Source organism: Elephantulus edwardii, unplaced genomic scaffold (genome assembly GCF_000299155.1).
Source record: "Elephantulus edwardii isolate Elephantulus edwardi_28Jun2011 unplaced genomic scaffold, EleEdw1.0 scaffold00308, whole genome shotgun sequence".
Lineage (NCBI taxonomy): Eukaryota > Metazoa > Chordata > Mammalia > Macroscelidea > Macroscelididae > Elephantulus > Elephantulus edwardii.
In genome coordinates this window covers 1,027,032-1,041,326 of record NW_006400058.1, presented here as the reverse complement: position 1 = coordinate 1,041,326, position 14,295 = coordinate 1,027,032, and the positions used below count along the sequence as shown (strand labels likewise).

General features: G+C 42.4%; 2 protein-coding genes across 2 annotated transcripts in view; both read right to left on the bottom strand.

Annotated features, from left to right (window-relative positions):
* The window catches only part of ZNF225 (zinc finger protein 225), a 15,906-nt gene extending 12,834 nt beyond the window's left edge, over positions 1-3,072 (bottom strand). The window contains exons 1-2 of the mRNA XM_006901106.1: positions 2,971-3,072; positions 1,950-2,009 (exon numbers count right to left, since the gene is read on the bottom strand). Of these exons, the coding sequence (XP_006901168.1) occupies positions 1,950-2,009; positions 2,971-3,072 (162 nt within the window). The remainder of the gene's footprint in view (positions 1-1,949; positions 2,010-2,970) is intronic.
* A 616-nt stretch (positions 3,073-3,688) lies between these two features.
* LOC102851934 (zinc finger protein 234-like) overlaps positions 3,689-14,295 on the bottom strand; it is a 15,389-nt gene continuing 4,782 nt past the window's right edge. Inside the window, exon 5 of the mRNA XM_006901105.1 lies at positions 3,689-3,844. Within this exon, the coding sequence (XP_006901167.1) occupies positions 3,689-3,844 (156 nt within the window). The remainder of the gene's footprint in view (positions 3,845-14,295) is intronic.

Below are 14,295 nucleotides of genomic sequence, written 5' to 3'. Positions count from 1 at the left end.
AAAATAATAATATAAATCTAAAAATATAGCAAAAACACAAGCCAACATAGAAAACTTATTTGTATATCTAAAATTACACAAAGCAAGCACCTGGCAAACAACAGGTACACAGTGCCTGCTGTTCTCCTTAAGACCCCACTAATAAAAGAAAATTCAGTGTGTAGTCTGATTGTTGCTGTTAGGTAACACCAAGTCAACTATGACTCACAGTGACCCTATGAACCCAGGCCTGAACCCTGCCCTGACCCTCCAGCCTCATCATCTTCTCTCTTATGCTCAAGCCCATTGTCCTCACTGTGCCAATCTATCTCCTTGAGGGTCTTCCTTTTGTATACTGACCCTTTCTCTACCTTTCCCAGCAGGATGTCACCAATCTGACTGGTAAGAAGGAATTTTAAGAGCATATGGGGGAGCTCCACTCACCAAGCTCAGTTTTCTTCCCGCCTTCTGTGCTGAGATGTGTATAATTCTGGGGAGGCCGAACTAGAAAAGACAAGACGCAGATTAAAAAAGTTGCCAAGGATGGTGCTCCCTGTCATGGATGCATGTCAGGAGTTAGCCACCAGGTCTGTTACCAGGCTGGCTGAAGCTGCATGGGGTTCAATGACAAAGAAACCAGATGTCCTTGTCCTCTCTGAGCCCAGGCTCTGTGAACACACACTGCACGGCCACATACAGTTACCACCCTGTCATCAGTGTTGCCTTGTGGCCTTCAAGGAAGCAACTGTGATTCTATTACATCAGAAGTTGAGAAAATATGATATATGGAATAAGATACAGTTCTAGGGTCAATATATAAAAACACACCAACAACCAAACCAATTCACTGCCATCCAGTTGATTCTGGTTCATACCAACTCAACTGGGCAGAGAAGAAGGGAGCTCAGGACCACACCTGTGATTCTTCACAGTAGCTGACTGCCTCAGCTTCTGCCGTGCATCAGCGTGTAGATCCTGACCACCTGCTGGAGCCGTGCAGAACCACGCTACTAACTGAAAGGAGACTTGAGGCTTGACTCCACTAGCAGCTCTGCAGGAGAATCTCCTCCTGTATGATATATACTCTTGTGGGTCTGACTCGACAGCACATAACAACAACATGAATATGTTTGTAGCAGCATTCATTATAAAGGCTCCAAATGGAAAACAAGAACAGGCTCTAAGTCCATTGTGATTATATACCAGAGTCGATTACGACTCAGAGTGAACTCTGTGCTATAAAATTCAGATATAAAATTTATATCTGAATAAATAAAGAGAGGAGAAGCTGATCTTTAGAGTTGTTGTAAGGTGCCACTGTCAGCTCCAAGTTGCAGCAGGAAACACTGCTTGATCCTGTGTCAATCTCACAAATTCTGCTGTGCTTAAGTCCATTCACTGTTGCTGTTACTGTTTGAATCCCATCTTGCTGAGTCTTTCTCTTTTCTGACAACCTTTTCCTTAACCAAGCACGATGTCTTTCTTCAGGGACTGCTCTTTAAAGCAGAATGCCCAAATATACATCTCCCAAAAGGTATTCTCTATAAAAGGGAAAACAATTACCTTCCAGTGGAAAAACTGCACCTTAACCAAGAGAACAAAGCTGAGATCATATGACAAAGTGTTACAGTGGTTTCAGACCTTCCACCCACCTTCCCCACCTTCCAAAATTCCACAACAGGCTTCATTCACAACAGGAAAGATTAGCAATCATGGCCAAAAGAAAAGTCATGGGCAGAATTAAATTTGGTAAGGAATTTCTTTACAACGAATGTTTGATTTTGTGAGGAAGAAAACCTTACAATCAAATTAAGAGTCGGTTATTAATTATTCTCTTTGACAGAATTAATTTGTAGAACACTCTTAGAAGGGTACTTAGATACTAAGTCTTAACTCAGGCCAGAGTACATGTGTGACACTCTGTAATATACATGGAAATCTCTGTAAAAGAAGAAAGCCGGTCTACTCACCTGGCGCTCTTCTGCCAGCAGCCCTGGAGTTATCTCCATGCTGTCCGGGAGAAGTGGGGGCTGAGGGGAGAAAAAAGGCCAGTCATTACAATCCCTGCATCACATGACTTCCTCTAAACCACAGTTCATTCCCCAACTCTAACCACTAGAAGAAATAATACACTTTTCCCTAAGAGGTCAGATGGTATCCATGAGCACCCAGCTTCCCACACAACCCCAGAACTACTGCAGTTGGAGCTCTGGTTATTACGACCCCAATTCTGAGCCAAAAAAATACATAAAGAAATGAAAAGCTTCTGGGTTCCTATCTGCAATTCATCTACATGCACACTGGAAATTCCTTCAGTTTAGGCAAACCAGGAAGGTTTAAGCAAACCAGAAGGGTGAGAGGGTCATTTCTTTTAGTCGTGGTTAAGGTGTCCACACAAAACATTTTACAGTGACACAACAAACAGCAATGAGGTGGAGGTTTTTTTATGGTTATTATTTGAATCTCAAGATTCTCTCGTCATTGAATTGGAAGCCGCTCAGCACTCTTCAGTGTGTTTTCAGAGGCTGCAAATCCCATTAGAAGAGAATGCCCATTTTTCTGCCCCAGAGCAGCTGGTGGATTCAAACCACCTACCTGTGAGGTGGCAGTGCAACTTCCTACCTAAAGATTAGTTCTGTTCTGAGATTTGCTAGTATGGTCCTTAGTCTGGTCAACACCTTTATTTGCACAGTTCTGCAGGTACTGTTGATGGTTAAAAAAAAAAAAGCACAAAAAAACAACAAACCACAACAACAAAAAACCTTAACTGCTCAGGAAAGGTCAACTGCCAGGAATTGTCTTTCCAAGGAAAAAGGACAAAGATAACTTACATCTGAGCACGCTTAAAATCTGTGCTCAACTTTATTTAGCTTAATATACGTCTTACACCAAAGAGCCTGAAAAAAGACCTAATCTGCTTTATCAGGGCACCCGTCGCCTCTCTGGAAAGGAGCTTTGGCAGTTCCGTGGTAAGGAAGTACCGCTGCAAACCCAGGCGATGGGCAGATCACCTTGAGTGGGTTCCCACTGGGCAACGCATAACATCAGCACAACCACTACGTCGCACGGAGTCCGAATGAACTCCTCAGCCATCGGATTTTGACGTGGAACAATGAGATCCACTGTGTCAGGAGTGGTTTTAAGACTTTTAAAATGTATAAAACCTTTTCCATTTCTCTAGGGAGCTCTGTTGGCCGAGTAGACGGGAACTGTGCTATCAACCAAAGGTCGGTTGTAATCGGCCACCCGACAGCTCCCTGGGAGACAAGACTCCCTCGAGGTCTTCTGCCTTGAATTGCCAGGGCAGCTCTCCGATGGAATATTTGTTTGCGGTGGGATCGATTCTGACCCAGAGCGCCCCTTTAGGGCTGGATACAAGTGGCCCGATGGGTTTTCTAGAATGCAAACTTTCCTAGAGCAGACAGATCCTGGTCTCTTTTCTCGAGCTGACCTGCTGAGGTCCCGGTTGGAAGCCACGCATTTGACTCGGCATGAAACTACTAACATCTCCTTTTCACAGAGGCGCACGATGCAGGAAAAAAATCGGAATCGAGGAGCAATGGGAAGCGGATGGAGTAGCTGCCAGCCCGGGAAATGCTCGAATAAAATCAGGCACGACCTGAAACAGTCCCCCAAACTGACAATCTGCACATCGCCCCCAAAATTTATAAGTCTCCGCGAGGGGAACGCCAACCACCAGGCTCACCTCTCAGACCTCCATGTGCACCGCGACTTCTTTCCACTCACCAGGTGGCCCGGTCGTCACACGTCCCACGCGCAAATCCAAAAAGTTTGCAAAGGGGTCGAGATACAGGAGGTACGACCATCCTTCGAGGGGGAAAAAAATGGCAGGAACCTCCCACTCCTGCAGCGGAAGAACCCGTCATCCCACAAAGGCCACGGACTACATTTCCCAGAAGCAAACGTGCGCGCGCGCGCGCGCACGCCTGAGCGGAAGTGCTGGGAACCAAGGGGCGGGCCAGGTTCACGGCCACAGTGACTGTGGTAATGGGGTCAGCCCCACCGACCCAAACTCTACGTGACTGAAAGGACAGTGGTTAGTGTAAGGAGCCCTGGGCTGCAGTGAATGGTTACGCACTCACATGCTAGTGCAGATTAGTGCTTCAAATCCGGACAGCCCTTCCCCTTTATTCCTAAGGATCTGTGATGTGCTCACAAAGGTCACAACTTCCGAAATTATAGGGCAGATGTACTCTCTGACACAGGGTCATGAGAGAAAAAATAATAAAATCTCAACTCATTGTTGTCCAGTTAGAGTGAACTCATAGCTGAGTCTCTCTCTAATGGGTTTTCAAAGAATATAAATCTAAGGAAAGGAGCTTGCCCAACTGTCTCTCTTGGAGAAACTAGAGGACTTGAACCCCCTGCCTTTTGGATGGCAGCTTAACACTGTACTCTCTAGGCCACCAGCACTCCCTTGATGTCATAAGGAGTGGAAAATGGACTGGATGGAACACTACCACAATGGTTAATATCATTTGACTGCATGAGACACAAAAGGAAGGCACTATTTTGACACTTACTTGTGTGGTGGGAAAAACCACCTCTGTGTGAGAGGGCCATTTTTTTGAGGGAAAAGGCCAAACTGCAGAAAGATTAATACACTATTCAACATCTGCAAGCAGAAATAAACTCAAGCCTTGTTCAAGTCTTGAACCCAGAAGTCTATGTTGTAATGCAAGAGAATTCTGTTTTCTCTTTGCATGATTTCCTGAATGAAAATCTCCCCAAGTGAAAACTATTTCTAGATCAAGAAGCAGTCAGTCACACAGAACAAGGGAAAAGTGTCTGGTTTAAAATCAGCGAAGGTATGTCAGGGGTGTATCCTTTCTCCTTTTTTAATCCGTATGCTGAGCAAGTAATTTGAGAAGCTGGACTGTATGAAGAAGAATGTGAAACCAGGGTTGGGGGAAGACTCATGAAAAACCTACATTATGCAAATGACACAACCTTGCTTATAGAAAAGGAAGAATTGAAGCACTTACTGCAGAAGATCAATGACTATATACAGCATTTCTCACCACTGGATCAATAGACAACATTATGATTGTTGTTGTTATATGCCATTGAGTTGACGATGACACATAATGACCCTATCTATGCACAATAGATCTGAATCCTGCTCTCTATTGAGCCAATTTTACACCTACCCTTACTACCCTGGTTACTGTCTCAATACAACTCATCTGAGGGCTTTCTTTCCTGTGCTGTCCCTCCACACTTCTAATCATGATGTCCTTCTTCCAGGACTGGTCCCTCCTGGGAACACGCCTAAAGTACATCAGACTGAGCCTCAAAATTTTTGCTTCCAAAGAGTAGCTTGAAAAAAAAAAAAAAGAGTAGCTTGGTTTCACCCTCTCCAAGACATATCTGTTAGCTCTCTTGGCAGTCTATGTTCAATACTGTTCTCCAGCACCACAACTCAAGGACATCAACTCTTCTGTTACCTGGTCATTGTCCAGCTCTGTGATGCCTAGCAAGTACTTACAAAGACCATGGCCTGATATCGTTGTCCTTCAGCACTCTGTTGAGGTCACAGACCGCAGATTTTCCTAACGCAATTTTGTTTTGATTTCCTGATTGCTGGTGCCAAGAGTGATGACTGTGGAACCTAGCAAGCTGAAATTGTTAACAATATCAATCTCTTCTTCATCTGTCATGATGCCTCCAATTGGCCCAGTGGTGAGAGTCTTTGTTTTCTTCATGTTGAGCTTTAAACCATATTGAAGGCTACAGTTTGTGACCTTGTGCAAAGTGAAACTTTCAGTGATTTAATTTTATTTGCAGTCAAAATCAACACCCATGGTAGTAATAATCAAGAAATGAAAAGATGTGTTATACTGGGGAAATCTGCCTTCATGGACCTCTCCAAAGTGCTTAAAGAAAGCTATAATGTCAGTTACGATTACTGAGTATTGCACGGACTGTCAAAGGAATCAATCTGTCATGGAGGAAGTGCAACAGGGTGCTCCTTGGAGGCAAGGATGGTGAAACTGTGTCTCTCTCAATTTGTTGTCAGGAGGGTCCTTGGAAAGAGACTTCATACCAGGAAAGGTGGAGGGTCAGTGAGGAGACCCTCAACAGGATGACTGACACAGTGACTGCAACAATGACTTGAGTATATGAGAGATTCTGAGGCTGGGGCAGGCCAGGGCAAGGGTCAGAACAGTGGTTGCTGTGACAAGAAGTTGATTCTGTGGCCCTGAACAACAACAACAAGAGGTGGAAGTCAGGTATTCCTGGTAACTTCATCACCATTGCTGACCATTGCCGACCACTGCCATTCTCCCACAGTACTTTCCACTTTGTGGGGATTGCTACTTTGATAGTCACACTGACTAGATTAATTTATGTGGTTTAGGAAGGAATAACAGGCTACAATTTGGAATCAGGAATAACTTGGAAACAACAGGAACAAGTTAGGAGAAGCATCAGGGAGTTGAGGAAAGGCATTCAAAATAAGCAGCACATTTTTCCCTGCTTCAGTGCAGGGTGGCTACTTCTAACACAGCCCCCTCCACCATTCGACCTCTGGCACTAGGTCGCCCAGACTGTGTCTAATGGAGCACACACAGTTCTCAGATGCTGCTGCACTAACAGCACTTGGCCGCCGACCACTCTATTAGACACTCTGCCATTAGGTGATCTGCCTGCAGACTCTCCAGCTGGCCCAGTTCACAGCCAAAACAGCAAGCAGTTTGCTCACCTCTCAAAGTTTCTTTTTTTTGTAGCCAGGCCACTAAGAGGCCCAGCTCTCAGGTGGCAGCAGCTTACTCAGCTCTGTAGGCAGCTTTCTAGCATGAGGTCACTCTGACACTGGATCTCCACTACTTTTTTTTCCGTGAAATTTCTTGCTTTTATATCTGACAAGCACATTTTAATATAACAATATGTTAGGTGGCATGTTGTTGTTGTTATGTGCTGTCAAGTCGCCTGTGACCCATAGAGACCGTATGTTCAGCAGCTCTGAACCCTGTCCTATCCTGAGCCAGTCTAATTCCGACACACCAGTCCCTATTTGTCCCAGTCACTGTATCAATCCATCTCATCTAGGGTCTTCCTCTCCTGCACTGTCCCTCCACCCTTCCAAGCATGATGTCCTTCTCCTGGTCTCACCTGGCCATGTGCCCAAAGTATGTGAGATGGGCTTCAAAACCTTTGCTTCCAAGGAGAAACTTGGTTTCACCCTCTCCAAGACAGACATATTTGTTTCCTTGATTGTCCATGGTTGTTGCCAACCTTGGCTGAGGATAAAGGAGATGGGGACACCAATGATGGAGAAGAAACAGAGAGCATAAAGGCAGAGGGCAAACAGATGGAAGATGGAAGCCCCAAACCTAGCTTACCTGCAACTTTATTGAAAATTGCCATGGAACAAATCACAAAGAGTATTCCATACAAATGAAGGTAGGCTCTTTGTATAGACAACCTTAAGCTTGACTCCGGAGGGAGGGGTTTGTAAATACAATCCAAGAATTGTGAAGACGTCTTTAGGTCTGCCTTAGTACTTGACCCCTGTGTTCTGTCTCAGGAGGAATTCCAGCTTGTATTTGTGCCTCCCTCACATCCTGGGTAAAGCATTCGGTTTAACACTTAGATTAATATTTGATATTTGGCTTACCACACATGGTATGCTCAAGACTCTTCTCCAGCACCACAAGTCAAAGGCATCTATTCTTCTGTCCTCCTTAGATATTGTCCAACTCTCTGAAGCATAACAAGTAATTTCAGTCAACTCCAACTCGCAGCAACCTGTTATACAACAGAGCATCGCCCAGTCTTCAGCCATCCTCACAATCTCTCCGGTCGTCTTGTTGTTGATGTTCGGAGCCATCACATCCATTTCCGCTCCCAGCAACTCCAAGAACCGTAGACTGAGATCTTGCCTGGTCCTGTGCCACCCTCGTTCTCCATCATGCTCAAGCCCCGTGTGCCGTCACCGTGTTGATCCATCTACCTGAGGCTTTCCTTCCTCTTTTGCTGATGTTCTACTTTTCTAAGTGTGATGTGTGTGATACTAATGACAGCCAGTAATTTCCACATTACGTTGAATTTAAGAAAAGGTTTTATTCATTTTTGTTGTGTTGCAGACCGAGGGTAAAGTATTTTTATAATTATTAGTAATGAGACAGACAACCAAGAATGAGATAGAACAGAGAGCATAAAAAACAGGGGGCCAGCAGTTCCCATGACTTAAGGCCTCAAGCCATGCCTCTCTGAGTATTTATTAAGAATCATAAAGAAGGTAAACAAAGGAAAATCATAAGGGAGTAGAAAACAAAAGCAAGGGATCATGGAGAAGTCTTTTGCAGATAAGGCCAAGTTCCTCTCTATTGTTTACTTTATATGTATCTCAGGAGGGAGGGATTCAGTAAATACAAACTGAGGACAATGTTGACTCTTAGGGAATGCCTTAGTGCCACAGGGTGAATTCTAGCTTGTAGTAAGCCTCCCTCATATCCTGATATAGCATTTGGTTTCTTATTAATATTAAATTCTATATTCGGCTTCCCACATTGTTGCACTTTCCTCTCTTTCCCTCCCTACCCCCTTCCTGTCCACTTGGCAATACAGCTCTCCTTCCAGATTGTCGTCATACAAAAAAGTACCTACTCACGACGTATTGCTCTCAGACAGTTCTTCCCTTCACCTGTTCATTACTTTTCATCACTCTTCCTAGTCTCCCCCCAACCTCCTCAGTTTTCTTTTTATAGTCATAAAATTGGTATTTATTTATACTCAAATATTTTCATTCAATGTAAATTTAAATTATTTTAGCATATACGTAGACAATTTTTTTTTTTTGACTAGTGGCACCAACAGTCTTTATTGGCTACAGACAGAAAAGGGGAACACGGCAGCTCCTGCTTCCGAGCGGCGTTCTGAGTCTAGGGCTGTGTGAACTCCGAAAAAGACAATTTTTTTTTTATTATTGAAATTGGTACACTTGAAGTTTAAGCACTGTGGCTTATTGGCCTTATAAGTGACATATTTTTGTTTGGTTGTTTGTTTAGGGTTTTTTTTTTCTTTTTAAAATTTATTATTAATTTCAATGAAAATTTACAGAGATTTTGATTTCCATTCATTCATTGTTGTACTTTTCTCCTCTCCCAACCCTTCCCCCTAGTACACTCTCTTGGAAAAGTAAAAGAAAAATTCTTTCATTGTTTTACAATCCCTCCCCCTAGGTCCACTCCACTATGCAGCCTTCACTCTGGACTCCTGTCATGACAAAAATACCTCATCATATATCCCTTTTAAACAGTTTTCTTCCTCCTCTGTTTCAATGCAGTATACATTATTGAACCCATCTTTCTCAGTCTTCCCCCAACTCCAATGTCAGTCCTGTTTTACAACAATGGCACCATGCAGTATTTGTCCTTTTGTGACTGAAATACTTCACTCAGAATAATGTCCTCCAGGGTCATTCATTTTGAATAATACTGCATGAGTTCCTTGTTTTTCAATGCAGCATAGTATTCCATTGTGTGGATATACCACAGCTTCTCTATCCATTCGTTTGGGTTGTTTCCAACTCTTTGCTATTGTGAACAAAAGCCACGATAAACATGGGTGTGCATATATCTGCTTGGGTGGCGGTTATAGTTCCTTTGGGGTATATTCCAAATAGTAGAATCCCTGGGTCAAATAGTATTTCTATTTGCAACTTTTTGAGAAAGTGTTATACTGCCTTCCATAGTGGTTGCACCATTTAACACTCCCATCAACAGTGAATAAGAGTTCTGGTTTCTCCACAATCTCTCCAGCATTTGTTATTTGCTGTTCTATTAAATTTTGCTATTCTGACTGGGGTGAGATGATATCTCATTGTTGTTTTGATTTGCATCTCTTAGACCTAGGGATTTTGAACATTCCTTCATGTGCTTGTTGGACATCTGAATGTCTTCTTTGGTGAAATATTTTGTTCAAATCCTGTGCCCATTTTGCAATTGGGTTGTTTACCTTTATCCTGTTGTGGTGCTCGAGTATTTAAAAAAAATCTAGATATAAGTTCCTTATCTGACATGTCATTACCAAATACTTTTTCCCAGTCTGTGGCTTTCCTTTTTACCCCGTTGGAGAAGTTTTTGGATGTGCATAGGGATTTGATTCTTAGAATATCCCATTCATCTGTTCTATACTCTCCTGGTTGTAGATTTTTCAGGGTGCTTAGAAGACTGTTGATGTTGTGGATTAGGATGTCTAGAGTTCTTCCAAGATTTTCTTTAGTGAAGTTTAGTCCATGGACTTAATCATAGGTCCATGATCCACCTTGGGTTGGTTTTTGTGTATGGAGTGAGGTGTGGATCTTGCTTTTCTGTAGATTTCCAATTTTGCCAGCACCATTTGTTAAAAATGTTGTTTCCCACTTAATTGATTTATCTCCTTGTTAAAAATCAGTTGACCATAAGTAGATGGGATGATTTCCGGGTTCTCAATTCTATTCCATTGATTTATGTGTTTGTCATTGTATCAGTATCATGGCAATGTAGTAGGATTTGAAATCAGGGAGTGACATGCCTCTTACCTTGTTTCTCTTTTTACCCCCAAAATTTTATTCTGATCTGATTGGTACAAGAGGAGATTGTCCCTCCTTCTCCAGCAGAGCATCTAGTGGATTCAAACCGTGCACCCCTGGGATTGCAGTGCAGTTTCTTGTTTCTCTTTTTAAGGAGTGTTTTTGATAGGGTGACATTAGTAAGTTCAGAATTCTCTATTATGTATAAATTATAAAACTATAGTTCTTTTTCTTCAGCCTGCAAAACTAGTTGCTTAGCCTCCAGAATTCTCTGTTTCCTGTCTTTAGCCATGTAAAGTAGTTTGATCTATTTACCAGAAGAGGAAATGCATCTATTCTATATCCTGGTGAGCCTGGTTCTCTAGTCATATGTAAATTGTATCTTAACCTGCCTGTTTACCAGGAAGAGAACTGTGCCCTTCCTCAATTACTGACACTTCAATGTGAACTGTTCTTTTCAAATGTAGAAATTACCCTTTTTTACCAACAAAAGTGCATTGTTAAATGAGCTTGAGTTTCACCCTAGTATAAAACTCAATGACCACTCCCAGATGGGGAGAGAGTCTTGCTGTCTCCAGGAGCTGTGTAAAAAAGTGCTTATGGATATTGCAATCTGTTTGTCTTATTGGTGATTGACTATGGATAGAACCCCTTGTGTTCAGTAACATGATTGTGGTTGAGTTGTCTCAGCCACATTTTCAAGATCTTCTGTTTCAGCCATTTACATAGCCTCATCCTCATTAGACCAGAGTTCAATCAATCCACCTAGGTTTTGTACAAAAGTTAACATTTTCTGTCAGCAGAGACTTAGGTAGAAGAAAAGTAACCCTCAAGTTATTTCTACAAAGAACCAAGACTCTAAGAGGAAAGTCTCCCATGCTGTTCTTCAAATAACTATGACAAAAGGGAGCTCAGTGCACCACGGAGTTCGTTAGTGAACCTTAATGATCAGCACTTCTCCCATTTCTGTCTTTGATAAAATGACACTCAGTGGAAAAGTCAAGTATTTATTGAACTACATAGTGGGGGAAATTCCTCGTAAGGTAGAGGTAAATGTCAAAGATATAGGGAAGGAGAGGTAAAGAATGGAGTAAAGAGAGCTTGATGTGAGTAAGATTATGTACGAAGTCTCTAATTTTCTAGTTGGTAAAGAGTTGTGTTGCAGACAGAGGGTAAAGTACCATGGACTGCTATGAAAACAAACAGATCCATCCTGGAAAGGGTTAAACCAGCTGGCTCTTTGGAGGCAAGGATTCTGAGGAAGACTCATTAACAATCTTTATTATGCAGATGACACAACCCTGCTTGCTGAAACTGAGAAGAGGACCTAAAGTGCTTGCTGCAGAAGGTCAAGGACTGAAGGCTTCAATACGGATTGAAGCTAAGTATCAAGAAAACAAAGATTCTCACCACTGTGCCGATTGGCAGATGGATGGTGAAGAGACTGAGACTGTAAACAGCTTTAGTTGGCTTGGCTCCACCATCAAAACTCATGGCATCAGCAGCCAGGAAATTAAAAGATGTATAGCATTGGGAAAGTCTGCTGTCAGAGACCTCTCCAAAGTACTGAAAAACAATGATGTCCATCTGGAGACTAAGGTGCACCTGATACAGGCCATGGTCTTTGCAATCACTTGCTATGCATCAGAGAGCTGGACAATGACTCGGGATGACAGGAGAATTGATGCCTTTGGGCTGTGATGTTGGAGAGGAGTACTGAATATACCATGACTGCTAAGAGAATGAACAGGTTCATCCTGGAGAGGGTTAAACAAGGCTGCTCCTTGGAGGCAAGGATTCTGAAGCTTTGTCTAACATACTTTGGACAAGTTGCAAGGAAGGACTAGTCTTTGGAGAGGGACGTCACGCTTGGGAGGATGGAGGGACAGCACAGGAGAGGAAGACCCTTGATGAGATGGATTGATTCAGTGACTGGGGTAATGGGTGGGTGTGCCAGAGACAATTAGATTGGCACAGGACATGATAGGGTGGTATTAATAAGTTCAAAATTCTCTCTATAGGTATTAGTTATAAAACTATGGTTCTTTTTCTTCAGCCTGCAAAACTAGTTGCTTAGCCTGTCTCCTGTCTTTAGTCATGTAGAGTAGTTTGATATGTTTGTTTACCAGAAAAGCAAGTGCATCAATCCTAGATGCTGGTGAAGCTGGTTCTCCAAGTCATATGTAAACTGTGTCTTAAGCCACCTGTTTACCAGGAGGAGAACTGGGGCCTTCCTGAATTACTGATACATAGATAGGAACTGTCCTTTTCGGATGTAGAAATCACCTTTTTTACTAACAAAAGTGCATTGTTAAATGAGCTGGAGTTTCACCCTACTATATATAAGGCCATGACCACTCCCAGACTGGGAGGCAGTCTTTGAGGCAGGGACCCACTGTCCTCCACAGATCTGTAATAAAGTGTGTTTATGGATATTGCATTCCGTTTGTCTTACTGGCGACTGTCTACGGAAAGAACCCCTTGCGTTCAGTAACAGACAGGCAGGGTTTAGGGCTATTGTACACAGGGTCGCTATGAGTTGAGCTGACTCAACGGCATGTAACAACAACAATAATAAAATAACGTATATCCTCTATTTGTTGTCTCATTGTCTGTCACCAACAGGGAAAGCACGTAAATGCCAGTTCTGCCTCAACAATAAATCTGAGGAAATGTCAAATCTGGTTTAGCCCCTACTTGAAAATCTTCATAAAATGAATGATACCATAACTAAAATGTAGTTGTATCAAACCCTTAGTGGAAATAAAAGGACTCAAAAATATTAGTGGTCAAGACAAAATTAACATTTTTGTCATTAGTAACTACTTCGTACACTTTCAAGCTGTTAAATATACAGACCTGCTATTAACAGATGAAGGAATATGCCAATGTTCAACATACAGTGTCCTCCTACTGAGAGACTAACAAAAGATTTAAAGTCTGGTATCAGAAAAAAAGTACATAATCTAGTTGCCTTTAGAAGAAATTCTCCTGTGCACACACACAGGGCCTTCACACAGCAGAATTGACTTGACAGTAACTTCTTAAAACAGCAACCCTCTAGAGCTAGTGTAATGAAATCTTGTGTAGGGGGCTTTATGTTATATACAATTCAAGGAACACTAGACACAGTCCCAAATGACAAGATTTCCAACTTGAAAACACAAGTTGAAAGTAGGAATCAAATGCATTTAATATAAAAATAATCTTGTGGATTGTAGTGGCAAGTAGTTTTCTCTAATTCAATGTTTACTTCCCTCAATTATGCCTTAGGCAGAATATTAAGTGATCCAGGAAGTATTAAAAGAAGATGGAAAGAATATACTGAGTCACTGTATCAAAAGGAACTGGCAGACACAGAAGAATTTCATGAAACAACACATGAGCAAGAGCCTATGGTGATGAAGGGAAGAAGTTCAAGCTGCTTTGAAGGAAATAGCAATAAATAAGGCCCCAGGAATAGATGGTATACCAATTGACATATTTCAGCTAACAGATGCTGCCCTGGACGCGCTCACTAAGTTGTGCCAAGAAATCTGGAGAACAACAACCTGGCCAACTGACTGGAAGAGATCTGTATTTGTTCCCATCCCAAAGAAGGGTGACCCAAGAGTGTGGAAACTATAGAACAATCTCATTGATTTCACATGCAAGCAAAATTCTACTGAAGATTATCCAAAAACGACTGGAACAACACATCAGCAGAGAAGTGCCAGAAGTCCAGGCTGGGTTTAGAAGGGGTCATGGTACTAGGGATATTGTAGCTAATGTTAGAT